At 37.6% G+C, this 18,038-nt stretch overlaps 1 protein-coding gene across 5 annotated transcripts in view; it reads left to right on the top strand.

Annotated features, from left to right (window-relative positions):
• The window catches only part of CA1 (carbonic anhydrase 1), a 46,967-nt gene that overhangs the window by 20,469 nt on the left and 8,460 nt on the right, over nucleotides 1-18,038 (top strand). For 2 of the 5 annotated variants that reach the window (XM_012471023.2, XM_012471021.2), the window contains exon 2: nucleotides 15,599-15,657. In XM_012471023.2, coding sequence (XP_012326446.2) covers nucleotides 15,621-15,657 — 37 coding nt within the window. In that variant the 5' untranslated portion in view covers nucleotides 15,599-15,620. Of the gene's footprint in view, nucleotides 1-15,533; nucleotides 15,658-18,038 lie in introns of those variants that run through there. The other 3 variants (XM_012471024.3, XM_012471022.3, XM_064384338.1) reach the window with 3 other exon arrangements.

Here is an 18,038-nt window from a genome sequence, read left to right as displayed (position 1 = left end):
TGACCACGAATGCTCAGGGTGAGACAGATTTCTATGTCTAATTCCTCATGGGCATGGACTATGCTTGCCTGTCTCTCAGTGGGGACCGACCCACTGTGCAAGTTCTTTTTACCATCCTGGGGCCTTCATTTCAGGGGCTCTGAGGTCAGTTGCTATCCTGTCTAGCCTAGTGGGTTTCAATAAATGTTAAGTCCCAGAGACAAAGCTTTGGGGCCTTCCTCCTTTTCCCTTTAGGAAGTCTGCCGGGATTCGTATACAAAATTCCTACCACTTTTCCCTGCTACTTTCAAATTTGAAATAACAACAAAAAAGAGAGATTTTATTCTATTTCATTAGATATCACCTCTCATGAACAATGATCACAGCTATCAATCATACTGTAAGTACCAGGTAACTAGACACCTAGCCTATATTATCATTAACCCTCAATGCAATTCTGCAAGGTACAATTATTTTCCCCATTTTTCAGATGAGGAAACAGAGGCTAATAGAGATGAAGTAATTTCTACAATAATTATCAGGATTAAAAGGTAGATCAGGTGTTCAGGCCTACTTGAGTCAGGATATGATGATCTTCCTACCAGACTCATTCTCTTTGTGTTGACCCACTCAACTTGGGGGATAAAAATACAGCTCCACCCTCTCTTATCTCCAGCTCTGAATTCCAAAAATTTCTGAAAACCAAACATGTTCCTGCAAACACCTGACCTGATTTGACCTGAACTCATCTGTGGGCATAACCTGACCTGACTTGAAGCTATTTATAGTCATTATTTATTCCTATCAGTATGACTATTCATACATTTGCTCCAAAAACAGTAATGTGTTAAATTACCAGGTGCTCCCCCAGACCTTGATAAGGGCATTCATATATAATATTTGCATTCATATATAATATCCATGATGAACACAGATGCAAAAATCTTCAATAAAATACTGGCAAGTCTTTTGCAATAGCACATCAAAAAGCTTATCCACCATGATCAAGTAGGATTCATCCCGGGGATGCAAGGCTGCTTCAACATACGCAAGTCTATAAACGTAATTAACCACATAAACAGAACCAAAGACAAAAACCACATGATTATCTCAATTGATGCAGAGAAGGCCTTCGACAAAATTCAACAGCCCTTTATGCTAAAAACCCTCAATAAACTAGGTATTGATGGAACGTATCTCAAAATAATAAAAGCTGTTTACGACAAACCAACAGCCAATATCATACTGAATGGGCAAAAACTGGAAGCATTCCCTTTGAAATCAGGCACTAGACAAGGATGCCCTCTCCCACCACTCCTATTCAATATAGTACTGGAAGTTCTAGCCAGAGCAATCAGGCAAGAAAAAGAAATAAAGTGTATTCAAATAGGAAAGGAGGAAGTCAAATTGTCTCTATTTGCAGACGACACGATTGTATATCTAGAAGACCCCATCATCTCAGCCCAAAATCTCCTGAAACTGATAAGCAACTTCAGCAAAGTCTCAGGATACAAAATCAATGTGCAAAAACCACAAGCATTCCTATACACCAATAACAGGCTTAAAGAGAGCCAAATCAAGAACGAACTGCCATTCACAATTGCTACAAACAGAATAAAATACCTAGGAATACAACTAACAAGGAACATAAAGGACCTCTTCAAGGAGAACTACAAACCACTGCTCAACGAAATAAGAGAGGACACAAACGGATGGAGAAACATTCCATGTACATGGTTAGGAAGAATCAATATCATGAAAATGGCCATACTGCCCAAAGTAATTTACAGATTCAATGCTATCCCCATCAAGCTACCAATGACCTTCTTCACAGAACTGGAAAAAAATCACCTTAAACTTCATATGGAACCAAAAGAGAGCCTGCATAGCCAAGTCAATTCTAAGCAAAAAGAACAAAGTGGGAGGCATCACACTACCAGACTTCAAACTATACTACAAGGCTACAGTAATCAAAACAGCATGGTACTGGTACCAAAACAGAGATATAGACCAAAGGAACAGAACAGAGGCCTCAGAGGCAACACAACATATCTACAACCATCTGATCTTTGACAAACCTGACAAAAACAAGCAATGGGGAAAGGATTCCCTGTTTAATAAATGGTATTGGGAAAACTGGCTAGCCATGTGCAGAAAGCAGAAACTGGACCCCTTCCTGACACCTTACACTAAAATTAACTCCAGATGGATTAAAGACTTAAACATAAAACCTAAAACCATAAAAACCCTAGAAGAAAATCTAGGCAAAACCATTCAGGACATAGGCATAGGCAAGGACTTCATGACCCAAACACCAAAAGCATTGGCAACAAAAGCCAAAATAGACAAATGGGACCTAATCAAACTCCACAGCTTCTGCACAGCAAAAGAAAGAGTCATTAGAGTGAATCGGCAACCAATAGAATGGGAAAAAATTTTTGCAGCTTACCCATCTGACAAAGGGCTGATATCCAGAATTTACAACGAACTAAAACAGATTTACAAGAAAAAAACAAACGAGCCCATTCAAAAATGGGCGAAGGATATGAACAGATACTTTACAAAAGAAGACATACATGAGGCCAACAAACATATGAAAAAATGCTCATCATCACTGGTCATTAGAGAAATGCAAATCAAAACTACATTGAGATACCATCTCACGCCAGTTAGAATGGTTATCATTTAAAAATCTGGAGACAACAGATGCTGGAGAGGATGTGGAGAAATAGGAACACTTTTACACTGTTGGTGGGAGTGTAAATTAGTTCAACCATTGTGGAAGACAGTGTGGTGATTCCTCAAGGACCTAGAAATAGAAATTCCATTTGACCCAGCAATCCCATTACTGGGTATATATCCAAAGGATTATAAATTGTTCTACTATAAGGACACATGCACACGAATGTTCATTGCAGCACAGTTTACAATAGCAAAGACCTGGAACCATGATGATAGACTGGACAGGGAAAATGTGGCACATATACACCATGGAATACTATGCAGCCATCAAAAACGATGAGTTTGTGTCCTTTGTAGGGACATGGATGAACCTGGAAACCATCATTCTCAGCAAACTGAAACAAGAACAGAAAATCAAACACCGCATGTTCTCACTCATAGGCGGGTGTTGAACAATGAGAACACATGGACACAGGGAGGTGAGCACTACACACTGGGGTCTGTTGCGGGGAAATAGGGGAGGGACAGCGGGGCGTGGGGAGGTGGAGAGAGATAGCATGGGGAGAAATGCCAGATATAGGTGAAGGGGAGGAAGGCAGCAAATCACACTGCCACGTGTGTACCTATGCAACAATTTTGCATGTTCTTCACATGTACCCCAAAACCTAAAATATAATAAAAAACAAAAGAAATATGGACAAATTCCAAGATAATGTGTTAAGGGGAAAAAGTAAAACTGAACATTGTAAAGCAAAAAGAAAAAAAAAATTGCTCTTTGTGTAGTAATAGGGCCAAATTCCAAGATAATGTACATAGAAGGAAAAGTAAGGGACAAAAAAGTGTATACAGTATGTTTTATTTGTATTTATTTGAAAAGAGCAAAATAATACATGCAGTTCTACCCATGTATAAGCACCAAATATCTTTTTAAATGTATGAAATAAATTGATAACTTTGGTTTTCTCTAGGTCAGAAAATGGGAGAACTTTTTTTTATTTTGTACCCTGTTATGCCTTTGAATTTGAAGCAACATGTACATGGTACCCGTCCAACAAAATTAAATTAAGATCACAAATAAAAATATCCCTGGGTGATTTTTCACAATGTGTGAGAAACTCAAGATGCAAATGCTACCCAAGCGAGCTGAGTTGCAAGTCTACAGCCTCAGGTTAGTTACTAGTGTGGCACAAGATTAATGGCCCATGTTCTTCTTGCTTTCACTTTTCTCCCGCTTGAGCCAGATATTTCTCCTCAGATTTTTGACCACTGGAGAGCACACAGTGCCCTTTGTTTCTGGCTCAAAGCAGCCTGTACTCTCCCCTCTAGGACTTGGGACCCTTGGCAGTATTCTTCCGAGGTCTAAGCTCTCAGCCTTTGGTCTAAGCAGTCACTTGAACCTGAACTCAACTAGTGGTCAGCCTCAGGCCATGGAACAGGGTGGGATAAGAGGGTCCTGGATTAGAAGCTAGCCTGAGTTTGTGACCAGTCTGCCCAACATGGCAAAACCCCATCTCTACTAAAAATACAAAAATTGGCCAGGCATGGTGGTACACACCTATAGTCCCAGCTACTTGGATGCTGAGGCATGAGAATTGCTTGAACCCGGGAGGCGGAGTTTGCAGTGAGCCAAGATAATGCCACTGCACTGCAGCCTGGGTGACAGAGTGAGACTATGTCTCCAAAAAAAAAAAAAATGGAACTGAGGGCTGAGCTGGCAGGAAGTGTATGGGCCGGGCACAAGCATGCATCCTGACACAGGCAGCAGTCAGTAACTGTGATAGAAGACCAACCACAGGTGAGAGGCAAGGTCACAGTCTAGACTGGAAGACTGGGGCTAAGGTCCAGAGAGCCAAGTTGCTCCAGATGGCACAGAACAAAATGGAAACCAGGCACACAGGTACAGGTTGCACATTCAAGCTAACCTAAATCTAGCTTCCAGAAAAGAGGTTCATACATGTCTATTCCCGGATGTAACTAAGGGATGCCCCCTCACATGGTTTTAAGCACTTTTCCTACTGAGAACATGGAGAGAGGGAAGCAGGATTCTGCACATGCCACTTGTAACATGTAGCAAGGCCAAACGTGATTCTCTCCCCTCCCATGCTCAGTGCTGTCTAGTCCAAATTTTACACCCTAAGAAGCCATGGATCACTGAGTTCAAAACATACTTTTTCTCCATCCATAAACTAGGTAGGAGGAGGGTTGGGTTGAATTCTCTGGTTGCAGACCTGTTGTTTAAGGAGACAAGTTGGTGATATTAATGGTAATGTGTAACTATGAGTTACAAAATCAACCCACAGCTAATTTAAACAACTAGAAGTTATGGTGCTTGAGACAGTGCCCAACTGCCATGGTACCGTTTGTTTTTCCTTCTTCATATTATGATGAGGGGATAAAGCTGTGCTCGAATTAGCTTCATCTAGACACTGCAGATCAAGTCTTCCATCAGTAGCTGCACTTTAATCCTACTGAGATTAATAACAATACTTAAAATCTTTATGGTATGTCACCGAATCATCGATCTTTGCATTAGTTCAACAGCAGCCTTACAAGTTACAAGGAATAAATCCTGTGCTTGCCTCTAGGTTTTCTGCAGAGGTAGTGAAAAGCACTGGATTTTCAAGCTCACTTTGGAAGAGGCAAGTAGGAAGGAGACTGAAAGCTGATCGTAAATCAGTAAATCAGTTGCTTTAGGCAGGACACCTGCCCTGTCAGTCTCAGCTACATCCAAATGGAAAAATGGGTGATCTAGGATTACCCTCAGTCAATGCCAATGGCCAAGGCACTAAAAGGTCACATCTAATATGGCTGGCATTTCTCTCCCAACTGGGCTGTTTTTTGAGTGGATGTCATACTCATCTCATACACAAGGCATGTCCATCATGCTAGAGCAGTGCTATCAATATTGGATCTAATAAAAGACACCCTATTTTTCTTTCCTGCAAACTTCATTATACCTAGCTGCTGCTACAAGATGATTCCCTTTCTTCTTACCACTCCAACATTAGATTTTAGGGATGTGACTCTAAGCAAAGTTTCATTTGCCACCTCTGATTTTAAAGTTAAAACGAGTCTTTTAAGAACATTATATTAACCAAAATAAACGACACAGTGAGTGCTATACCCAGAAGTGGCTGCATAAAGCCACTGCATAAACAGTCAATGCTCCCTTGGAAGAAGCTACTGGCCTTTACTAATAATATCATGTTCATCAGCAAACAATTTGGCACTGTGTAGTATCAGAAGTTGGGGGAGGACTAGAAACACAATCTTAGCACACAAAAATAAATGTGGATAAAAAAGTGTAGCAACAGCTGTTGCCAGCTGCAAGCAACCATGCAGTAAAATCCTGTCCAACTCTGCAGGGGACTGTATGAGGACTCCTGGAGCCTGAGACAGGAGCGACAAAGGCCACATTGTAAGAACATCGAACGTGAACCCTGGCTAGCAAGCACCCCTAGGAATTACCAACAGGAGGAATTGAGAACATTGCCAAGAATTCATCTTCCCCGGGTCGAATCACTGCAAAAAAACACAGCCCTATTTGTTCTAAGAGGTCCAGGTTCATAAGCTTCATTCTAACTGAGCTTGGATTTTAGCCAGAGGCCCATAAGAACTCCTTTGGACTATGTGAATCTCCATTTTAAAAGCGTTATTGCCACTAACCTGGGGAGGTGTTTTTCCTGGAGTTCTTTCTCACCAGACTGGTTCTGGCTGCCTCCTGGGTGATGATGGAAAACTGAGGCACTTGCCAACATGTCATCCCCTCGTTTTGCAACCCTTAGGCAGTTGCACAAAGTTTATGTGGAACTTTACCAACTAGTTAAAGGCAGAGTCCAGGGCAGTCTTAAAGGAATTAGGACTACTGCAATGTCCAAGTGTTGCATATTAAGGAACTCCATCACAGGGCCAGATAAACTGGGTGGAAGGGGATGCAATTAAGAGCCTTTCATTCAACACCTTTTCACTCGGGGTTTTGAAACGCAGAGCCTTTCAAGCCACACTTGAAAACTGTTGCCTAAGCAGCCTCTCCAGAGTTTTCTGATTCCAGAAGCTAAAAGAGCCTTAAGAAACCACAGGAGAGGCCAGGAGCGGTGGCTCACACCTGTAATCCCTAGCACTTTAGGAGGGCGAGACGGGTGCATTGCCTGAGCTCAGAAGTTCGCGACCAATCTAGGCAACACGGTGAAACCCATCTCTACTAAAAAAAAAAATACAAAAAATTAGCCAGGCGTGGCGGCGTGCGCCTGTAGTCCTAGCTACTCAGGAGGCTGAGGCAAAAGAATTGATTGAACCTGGGAGACTGAGGTTGCAGTCAGCCGAGATCGTGCCACTGCACTCCAGCTTGGGTGACAGAGCGAGACTCCGTCTCAAAAAAAAGAAAAGAAAAGAAAAGAAACCACAGGAGAAGCTGCCCTGCACTCTTTCTATGGGAGTTAGGAGTCACTATGGATAGAAGAGTAACACTGTAGCAGAGATCTTTATGAGGCCTTAAAATTCTTCACTTACTTAGAGCTAAACCCATCTTAGAAATCCACTTATTTTATATGTTTAGGTAACTCTCATTCGCTTGGAGCAACTTGAAAAAAAAATTTAGAAAGAAAAATAAGAAATTTAGAATAACACATGGCCTCGACCAGCTAAATTAATTGCCCGAGTAATCTTTTGCATAAAGGAGAGAGATCAGGAAGGACTTTCATTCAAACTTGGCTATTTTGCCTTTAGCTAAGACGACAGAATTCTTTTCTGAAATTTTGTTGTGGGCACCCTAATAAATAATTTTGTTTTCTTCTCTTTCTCATTCTAGAAATAGAAGGGAGGAGGACGTATTTTGTTCCATCCTGCGGGCTGATCCTTTACATCTAGGACTGGAAGAAATAAAGTAGATTTTTGTGGGAAGGTAGAATTTGCATTCACCAGCTACACTGGAATCAGGAAGCATAAATCACACGTAGCTTGGTCTCTCCATAGAAATGTAGAAATGGTAGGTTCTGAAAGAAACTCAGTAGGGATGCATGTGATAGCTTCCTGGGCTGGGCAGGCTGGCTGTGGAGATGCAAAAACCAAAGCATGCATCCACTCCAGAGATGACGGTGATCCATACCCATCACTAGCGCCCATGGACAAAATCAAACCAAAGTTAAGAGTCTGTCTTAGGGAAACTACAACGGCTGTTTTGAGGTAATAGCTTCCCATATGACCAAACTCTTTTGTGAAAATAAGTAAAAAAGTAATGATAAAAAGATATTGTTAGTTTGGTTTTATAATTTATCATAGTGGGAAGAATTCTTGACCCAGAGTTTAAAGACTTGACATTCCACTTTTAGCACTTTCATCTGACTTTGGACAAGTGGCTTAACCTTCACATCTGTGAAAGCCTCTTTCTTCCTTTTGAAATGGAAATACTGATATTTGTTTTACTCAGCCTCTATAACTTTTAAGAGTTATAAATTAAGATCATTTGAGTAAAAAAAAATGTGCAGGAGTCAAATGGTCTCATTCTATTGGGCTATTCTAAAAGAAACTATTTCTATTTCTTTCTTTAAAAGTACCTGTTGTGTCCTTAATGTAGAGGATAAAAATAAAGATTTTTTAAAATCAGAAAGTACCTGTAATCATTCCATTTATTCCTTATCCATTTATTAGAAAAACTCAAGAGGGAATTACGTCCCCTGATTTCAAGGCTAATTAGCTAATGTACATCATCAAATCCTTGGAAGCTCAGACATAGCCTTGTGTCCTTAACACCTTAACACCTGGCTACATTTAAGTTTCAACCGTAACCCACACTATTTTCTATTAGTAGTAGCACACTCAGTAAAAAATAAAAGCCATCTCTTACTGTGCATCCGCTTTGTGCATTTATCGCTAATCTTCATTTAGAAAATATTTTTAGGTGTTTTATACTTATTAACCCAGGTTTATCATAAACAAATAGCATTACTCAAAGAAATTGGGTTAGGTAAAAAATTTTTACAGTTAATGCTAATTCTTAAAAATAACTGTGAAGCAAAAGAGAGTCTAGAGACTAAAGGAGTGCTGTAGATATTACTTCATCCTCATTATATGTCTTTGTTTACTTTTTTAAGATCAGTAAAGAGGACCTCTGTAATGTACTTTTTCTGTGAACTCTGCCCTTAAGTACTGAGTCATTCTGCAAATCACTAGTTCAAATAGTGCTCTTGGCACTTTTCTTTGATAGATCTACTAAGACAAAGATCAGACAAGAGTAAATTAAAATGACAACTTCCTGCATGAAATAATTCATATTTCCAGTACTAGAAGGCATCTAGTTATTGTAACTGTCTTTACTTAATCATGACTCTGATTTAAGCATTTGATTTAAAGACCACTGCACAGCCAGCCACCACCCTGTATTTCACATACTGACTCCATAGTTAAAAACGCATCACAAAAAAATGAATGAAAAAAAGAATATCTTTGCTGGAGTTAGATACTAGTAAAAGCATTAAAATTTTAAGAAATCTATGAAGGGAAATCTAATTTAGAATAACAGTGAGTAGTTTTTGAAGTGGCTGCTGAAGTGAATATTAATTCAGTATTCTTCCTGAAGGTGATAACATGTCAAGAAAACAGCATCTAGGATCTTTAAAAATATTTGTAAAAGTCCGCAAATAACGTTTTTAAAATATTACCTGGAAATGTTTGTTAAAAACATAAATTCCCAGGTCTTATAAGCAGAGGTTTTGATTCAGTAGTGTTATAATTATATATCACTTCAGTATAAATAACATTTGTTCATATAATCTAATGTCTAATAGGAATGCTTGATAGTGTCCTAATCAGGACCTGCCCTCTTCAGACGTAGCTACATTTAATTACAAATGTATTTTAGAAATCTAGTCTTTGATAAAAGGATTTGAGAGCTAACAAAGCTGATTTCAGGAATGAGAAGACATGTTTTTTTAATCTTAAAATGATTTTAGGTAGCTAGAACCCCCAAACAGGAGCATGAAGGATGTTACAACAAGGTGATTAATATAACTGACCTTCACCTTTCTTAATATTTTACACTTGAGAACTTACCTCTTTTCATATTTACATGTAGGATTTAGTTTAATCTACAGCAAACAGGTATCTGTTAAGCAAGTGTTTTAATTTCAGGCCACATAAAATCATTTGAACTATTTTGTTTTATATCATCATCTATTTGCCTGAGAGTTAAAATCAAACTTTTTTTTTTGAGGCTTACGTTGATCATTTATATTTGCGCAGAATTTTATGAGTTATTTATTTATTTATTTATTTATTTATTTAGACAGAGTTGTGCTCTTGTTGCCCAGGCTGGAGTGCAGCAGCGCAATCTCAGCTCACAGCAACCTCTTCCTCCCAGGTTCAAGCGATTCTCTTGCCTCAGCCTCCTGAGTAGCTGAGATTACAGTCACCCACAACCACACCCAGCTAATTTTGATATTTTTAGTAGAGACGGGGTTTCACCATGTTAGCCAGGCTGGTCTCAAACTCCTGACCTCAGGTGATCACCTGCCTTGGCCTCCCAGAGTGCTGGGATTACAGGCGTGAGCCACTGCACCCAGCAGAATTTTATGATTTACAAAACATTAATACATGTTATTTTCTTTTTAGGTGAAAAATGTTGCTTAATAGTGTCATCATCTGTTCTATAAGGACTCATTAATTCCCCGAACAGTTATAAGATACAATACAAAGATAAGATACAAATAGTGTTTTCTCAATTTAAAAAATAAATATGGAGATAGTACTATTAACCTACCCAAGTTATCGGTTCGTGCAGTAGAAGACATTCCCTAACCATTAGCATAAAAGTTCACAAGACAGTCTCTGAATATACAGTGTCTTTCTAACCAGTAATTTCAATAAGCATAACAGTCAACGACATAAACTTAAAATTTAATATTTTCAAAAGCATGAAATTGTAAGACATTGTGAATGCCTCTATGCTGTGTATTAAAATGATAACATATGCAGAGTTAACTTGGTTGTTAATAAGAAACAGTCATTAGTAGATTTAACAACTGCATTAAAAATAAATTGTTCCAAGACAGGAAATAAAACGTTGAAACTTTTCTTAAGTTACAGTAATAAAAGCCATAAGAGTTATGGATTTTTGAAATTTATATGTCAAATGTTCAAACCATATTTGAAGAGTTAGATTTTGACACTTACAAAATGTCAAAAACCTTGACACTTAGAAAGATCAGTGTTCTCATTCTCCCAGTAATGACTGACAGACACAGACGGGTCACTTCATTCCTCCCATTAATAGAACCAAGAGAGGAAAGGTTTTTCTAAAAGTTTCCAAAAATTCATCCAAAAACAAGCATGAGCCTACCTATAGCAAAGCTCATTCACATGCCCAAATATCAATGTACCACACAACCTGAGTTCACATCAGTGCATTTGGTAAGTATAGTCCCTGCTAAACATTCTGCTCTTCTCCATCTTTAAAAATATACAATAGTTGAAATTTAAAATGACCACTTAATTATTCTCCCTACAAGTGTCTATTGAGCACTACTTTTTTCCAGGCATGTTATAGGTGAAGAGAACATGGTGGTGAAAAACTTGATCAAGGTCTTATCATATCATAGAGATGCCATTTTAGAGATGGTTATAGACATTGTGCAAGTAAACAAATAAATTAATTTCATAATACAAGCAAAATAATTTCAAGATGCGACAAATGCTATGAAAGAAATAAGATAGAATAATATAATGGAGTGACTGGGAAAAGGAGGATATGTGAATTTGGAGTTCAGGAAAGTTATATCTAAGCAGGAGATATCTGAGGCTATGCAAAGGTCTGGGGACAGAGCAACCCAGACGGCAGGACAGCAAGCACAAAGATGCTAAAATGGGAAGAAGCTCAGTATGGATGGAGACAAATACAGACACTGGAAGGAATAAAGTTACCAACACATCTTTATTATAAGTGATGAGAAAGTCTAACTGAGAGGAAATGACAGCTGTGAAATCCGGATAACTCATCCTGCCATTTAAGTTGATTAATCAGAATTTCTAGTTGTCTCAATGCAGAAATGTCCAAGCTAATATCACCATTTTCCATGACCCGCTTCTCCACTGGAAATAAGATTTATCTTGCCACCCCAAGTGATACCATTTCTGGAGGGGCAGGGAATTTAGGAAACAATGTGAGAGTCATGCCAAATTTAATAGTCAAAATGACACTTATTTTCACAATATGTATTTTCTCATTTTAGGGAATATATGATTCCCAGGAAAGCCTGTTATTGTTGTGGATAATAAGCATTGTAGAACAGCTATGGCTTTTTGGAATTTGGTCCTCCCAAGGTGTGAATTTTTCCTTTCAGTGGCATTTAGCAGATCTTGTCCATAACTAGGCACGGATGGCACTCTTCTTCACTTTTTGTTCCTTTTATACCAGAGAGTTATTTTCTAAGTACAAATTCAAATTAGAAACTCACCAGAATTTATTTGCTTCCAGAAGAGTTCATAATAATTTTAAAATATTAAAATTAAAATTAGAGGAAAATCTCAAAGGAAAAAGAAGAACAAAAGTTAAAATAAGAAATACTAAGGCTCTTAAATATAATTTAAAACTGACTTAAATATATACTTAAGACACTGAAGAAATGCTTTCTTGAAAAACATTTTAGGGTACTAAACAATTTTTTCAGTGAAATTAATTGGTATTACTCAATAAATAAATGTAATAATCTATTATATATATGTATTTTGAGATGTAGTCTCACTCTGTTGCCCAGGCTAGAGAGCAGTAGCCCAATCTCGGCTCACTGCAGCTCTGCCTCCTGTGTTCAAGTGATTCTCCTGCGTCAGCCTCCCGAGTAGCTAGGATTACAGGAGTGCACCACCATGCCTGACTAATTTTTTTGTTTTTTTTTTTAGTAGAGACAGAGAGTTTCGCCAAGTTGGTCAGGCTGGTCTCGATCTCCTGACCTCAGGTGAACCACTCACTTTGGCCTGCCAAAGTGCTGGGATTAGAGGTGTGAGCCACTGTGCCCAGTCCTATTATATAAATCTGAAGTAAATGTTTATTTATAGACAACCTTATAAATATGGTATAATAGAAAAGAGGATGCACTCATGGGCTTTGGAGGTAGCCAGGAATGAATTTAAATTCTGGTTCTTCTTGGATTTTCTGAGCCTCAGTTACTTTTTCTCATAAAGTGTTGATTCTAACCTAACCTCTAGGTCAGCTGTGAGATCTGAATTAGATAGTTATTTTAAAGAACCTAACAGATGGAAACCATTCAATAAACTGTGACTTTTTCCAACCTATACTGACACCCCCTAGCAAGGATACAGTGTGAAATCATTCTCCTTAACAATAATAATAAATTGTATGGCACTTCTGATACTTCTGTTAATAATTAAGCAATTCTCTATAAAAAATTATTTCTGAACTTTTGAATTACCTTTCTTAAAAAGTAGATTTTTCATTAGCCTAGTTGCTCATGAATCAGTTTCAAGTACATATAAATTATCAGAAAAATCAAAAAGCCTTCAACATGTGCTGACACATTTGATGGCCTTAGAAAATAAACTTTTAGTTTAGAAGAGCAGAGGCTGAGTAGATTAAACTTTTTCTTGGTAGGCAAAAGTAGCTCAAAGATCATTCCTGGCAAAGTATACTGGGAGGAGGCTGTTGGTGAAAGTGAAGTGAATACAAAGTTAAACATCTTGGATTTAGCATAGATATTCAGCTGAGAGAAGCAAAGTTTGTAAGCAGAAAAAGAGGGATAAAGGTAAACGGTATAAAGGGTGTTTGCCCTTATAAAGGCTCATTAAATTTTATATCCTTTCTCTATATAATTTTCTGCCTGAGGCAGTACACTAACCCACCCTGGGTACATAATAAAATAAAAGGTGATAACAGTTAGGCACCAGATTCATTCTGCACCTAAACCTTTAAATGAATTACCATTCCATATGAATGTTCAAATATTCGTGTGATGAATCATCACATAATCATGTAATGAAAGGGGGTTGCTGTTTTTCAAATCTGTTGATTAACAGAGTAGTTCAATTTAAAGTTACTTTTTATAAAGTATACAATATTAGGAGCAAATTATCTGGCAAAGGGTAGCCTGCTCCTGTCACTCTATGAGCTTCTGGAGTGAAGTAAGCCCAAGGAAGAAGCCTGACTCAGTCATCTTGAGCCAGACCAAGCCACATCACCTAATCAAATCCTCCAGAAAATAGAATCAGTTAGAGGTCAGTGGACAGTTGTTGACAGTGGAAGGTGAAGAAAATATATTAGCTTTGGAATTAGACAGATCTAGGTTTAAACCCTAGGCTTATGGGATATAAGCAGCCACTTGCAAGCTTTGTAACCCTGAGGAGGTGTCTTCACCTCAGTAAGCCTCAATTTTTTTTTAATGTAAAACACTTTTTTTTGCCAGAAACAGGGCATCACTATGTTGCCCAGGCTGGTTTGGAACTCCTGGGCTCAAGAGATCCTTCCGCATCAACCTAAAACACAGATTTTAATACCCAATTTTGTTACAATAAGAATTAAATAAGTTAATACATGTAAAGTTTTTAGCACGGCAGTTGATACCTATGGGCCTTAAACAAATAGTACTTTGAAAAAAAGAGTTCCCTTTAAACAATATCTTCTTATGCCCACTAAAGCCATAGAGTGGGAGCTTGGGCCTCTTCCCACTCTGTGGATGTTCATGACCACAACCCACTCTGCATATGAGGCAATGCACCATCATTAACTGCAAAGGAGCAAACAACGTGTCTCCAGTCAGCCTTAGTGAAAATTGCTCCCGATCCCTTTCTTTTTTCAGAGGTTGCAGCAGCTCAGACAAATCTTCCAGTATGAAAGGAGGAATGACTATGAAGGCATGAGAAAAGCATCACTATTGAAGCTTACTTTTCTGCTTATCTTTTCTTTGAGCATGTTTAGAGCCTTGAACATGTAGAACTGGCACATCCTAATCAGTTTTCTTTGCCTTCCTGAAAAGTCCTGTGTACCTTCTCATCACTCAGTGGACATCAGTTCTCATCTTGGTCCAGGCTTAACTTGGACTTAAGAGTACTGTGAGCATAGAAGGAGATTTAGTGTGGCATTTGGTGGAGGTATAGTGAAGAAGGCAACTGGATTAGGAGGCTGAAGTCTTGGCTTCTTGCTAGTTATGGCAAAGTACCTCAACATACCTCAATTACAAAATGCTAATTCTTATTACATAGGATTTGTGTGCATGTGTGATGGTGAAATAAAATAATAAGAAAGGAGTTTATAAATTGTATAGAACTATTACAAAAGAAGGCTTTTATTCTAGTAGACCTATTTGATGTATAAAAAAAAATTGAGCTATATTTAACTTTAGCATTAATAAAATCTTCTCCATTTACGAATTCCAATATTGCTCCAAAATGGACTTTATTCTTACCCTGTATATCTATAGACTGTACCATTATAAATAATATTATTAAATGATTAGCAATTTAATTATCTGATTTTTAATTAACATTATGATACTAGTTCAGATCAGTCTGGAAACACACAAATTATTCTCTTGATAAATTGCTTGTATTGCTTAAATAACTAACAAGGGTAGAACTGGAAATTTTAAGTGTACAAAGTATTTTTTCATTTAGGAAATCTAAAGAATTATATATGATAACATTAAGCCATATCTTCTACTAACATGAGTGAAACAGGACTTGGCTTTATAAAATCTAGGATTTTATAATTCTCTTTTACAATATAAGAAAATAAAGCAATTGTAACTAACATGGCCCTTGTAGAATTTTTTACAACACCTTTTTCTTAGATATGTGTACTTTCTGATAAGTAGAGATGATGAAATAATGGGCTATTAAGGGCAAATAAGTTTCCATAAAAATGCCCAAGCAGGGATATACGGCATCTCCTGCATGCACAGTTGCAGTTAGTTATTCCAGGTATTATTTTTGTTTTCAGAAAGAAAACTCAGTAGAAGATAATGGCAAGTACAGACTGGGGGTATGATGGCAAAAATGGTAAGAGTTCTTCTGTTTATATGATATAATATAAATGTTGTATCAAATTAAATGATAGCTTGTTCTTATTTCCAATAGAAGAGATATTAAGCATTTAAAATAACTGTAGAGCCATAGGTTAATTGTTTGAAGTACCTGCTTTAAATAATTATAATATCTTTGGATGTATTCTTAGCTTGTCTTTTGGGGCATGGCCGTTGCATATCTCAGAGATACTGCAGGTTCATTTTCAGATCCCTATCATAAAGTAAATACCACAGGAAAGCAAGTCACATAAAATTTGGAGTTTTCCAGGGCATTTAAAAGTTACATTTATACTATGCTGTTGTCTATTAAGTGTGCAATAAATAGCATTATGTCTAAAAAATCTACATACCTTAATTAAAAATACTTTATTGCTAAAATATGCTAGTGATAATTTAAGCCTTCAGCACGTATTAATCTTTATGATGGTGGAGGATCTTGCCTCAATGTGGATGACTGCTGACTGATCAAGGTGGTGGTTGCTGAAGGTTAGGAAGGCTCAAAGTCATCCATGACTTTGGAATCAACTTCTTCCAAATTCCTGTTAATGTTGATAACTTGACCTTCTCCCATGAATTACGAACCTTTAGGCAGAATGGTGAATTATTTCCAGACAACTTCAATTTCCTTTACCCAGATCATCATAAAAAATTATTATTTATGGGAACTATGGCCTTACAAAATGTATTAAGTAAGATTTGAAAGTTGAAATTACTCCTTGATCCATGGACTGAAGAATAGATGCTATGTTAGAAGGCATGAACGTAACATTAATCTTTTTGTACATTTCCATCAGAGCTCCTGGGTGACCATGTGCATTGTCAATGAGCAGTAATATTTTGAAATGAATTTTTTTTTTTTTTTTTACTGAGGAGTAGAGCTCAACAGTGAGCTTCAAAATATTCAGTAAACCGGGCTGTAAACAGATGTACTGTCATCCAGGCTTTGTTGTTCCTTTTATAGAGCACAGATAGAGTAGTGTAAGTATAATTCTTAAGGGTCCTAGGATTTTCAGAATGCTAAATGAGTTTTGGCTTCATATTAAAGTCAACAGTTGCACTTGACCCTAACAAAAGAGTCAGGCTGTTTTTTAAAACTTTGAAACCATGCATTGACTTCTCCTTTCTAGCTGTGAAAGTACTAGATGCTATCTTTTTTTCCAATAGGAGGCTGTTTTGCCCACTCTGAAAATCTGTTGTTTAGTGTGGTCACCTTCATCAGTTGTCTTAGCTAGATCTTCTATACAACTGTCTGCAGCTTCTGCATCAGCACTTGCCACTTCACCTTGCACTTTCATGTTATGGAGATGGCATCTTTCTTTAAATCTCATGAACCAACCTCTGCTAGCTTCCAGTTTTTCTTCTGCAGCTTCTTTGCCTCTCTCAGCCTTCACAGAATTAAAGAGAGCTACACCCTTGCTCTTAACTAGGATTTGGCTTAAGGGAATGTGTTTGTTAGTTTGATCTTCTATCTAGACGACTCAAACTTTCTCCATATCAGCAATATTGCTGCTCTACTTATCATTTGTGTGTGCCCTGGTGTAGCACCTTTAATTTTATTCAAGAATTTTTATTTTGTATTCACAGCTTGGCTAACTGGCACAAGAGGTCTAGTTTTTGGCTGGTCTCAACTTTTGACATGCCTTCCTCACTAAACTTAATCATTTCTAACTTTTGATTTAAAGTGAGAAACATGCGATTCTTCCTTTCACTGGAACACTTACAGATCATTGCAGGGTAATTAATCAGCCTAATTTTAATATTGTTGTCTCAGGGAACAGGGAGACTTATAGAGAGGGAGAGAAATGGGGAGCAGTCAGTCAGTAAAGTAGTTAAAACACACACAACATTTGCAGATGAAGTTCATCATCTTACATGGACATGGTTTATGGTACCACAACACTATCACAACAATAACATCAAAGGTCACCATGATAGATATATGAAGAATTTAAAAGTTTAAAATATTGAGAGAATTACCAAAACGTGACACAGAGATGTGAAGTAAACGCATGCTGTTGAAAATATACCTCTAATGAGCTTGCTTGATGCGAGGTTGCTATAAATCTTCAGTTTGTAAAAATAATGCAATATCTTCAAAGCACGATAAAGTGAAGGGCAATAAAATGAGATATGCTTGTATTAGAAATCTATTTCTAATAGTAAAATATGTATAGCCTGATCCTGTAGACTATAAGTATACATCTATATTAGTAGTATTGACAAATACACTATTTTACAGTATAATATAGAAAAAAGGAAGGCCAGGTTCAGTGGGAGGCCAAGGTGTGTGGATCACTTGAGGTCAGGAATTCGAAACCAGCCTGGCTAACATGATGAAACCCCGCCTCTACTAAA

The sequence above is a fragment of the Aotus nancymaae genome, unplaced genomic scaffold (genome assembly GCF_030222135.1).
Source record: "Aotus nancymaae isolate 86718 unplaced genomic scaffold, 86718_ANA_hifiasm-v0.15.2.pri h1tg000036l, whole genome shotgun sequence".
NCBI classification, from domain to species: domain Eukaryota; kingdom Metazoa; phylum Chordata; class Mammalia; order Primates; family Aotidae; genus Aotus; species Aotus nancymaae.
Note: the sequence above shows the minus strand (reverse complement) of the source record. Positions and strands in the feature narration are given on the sequence as shown.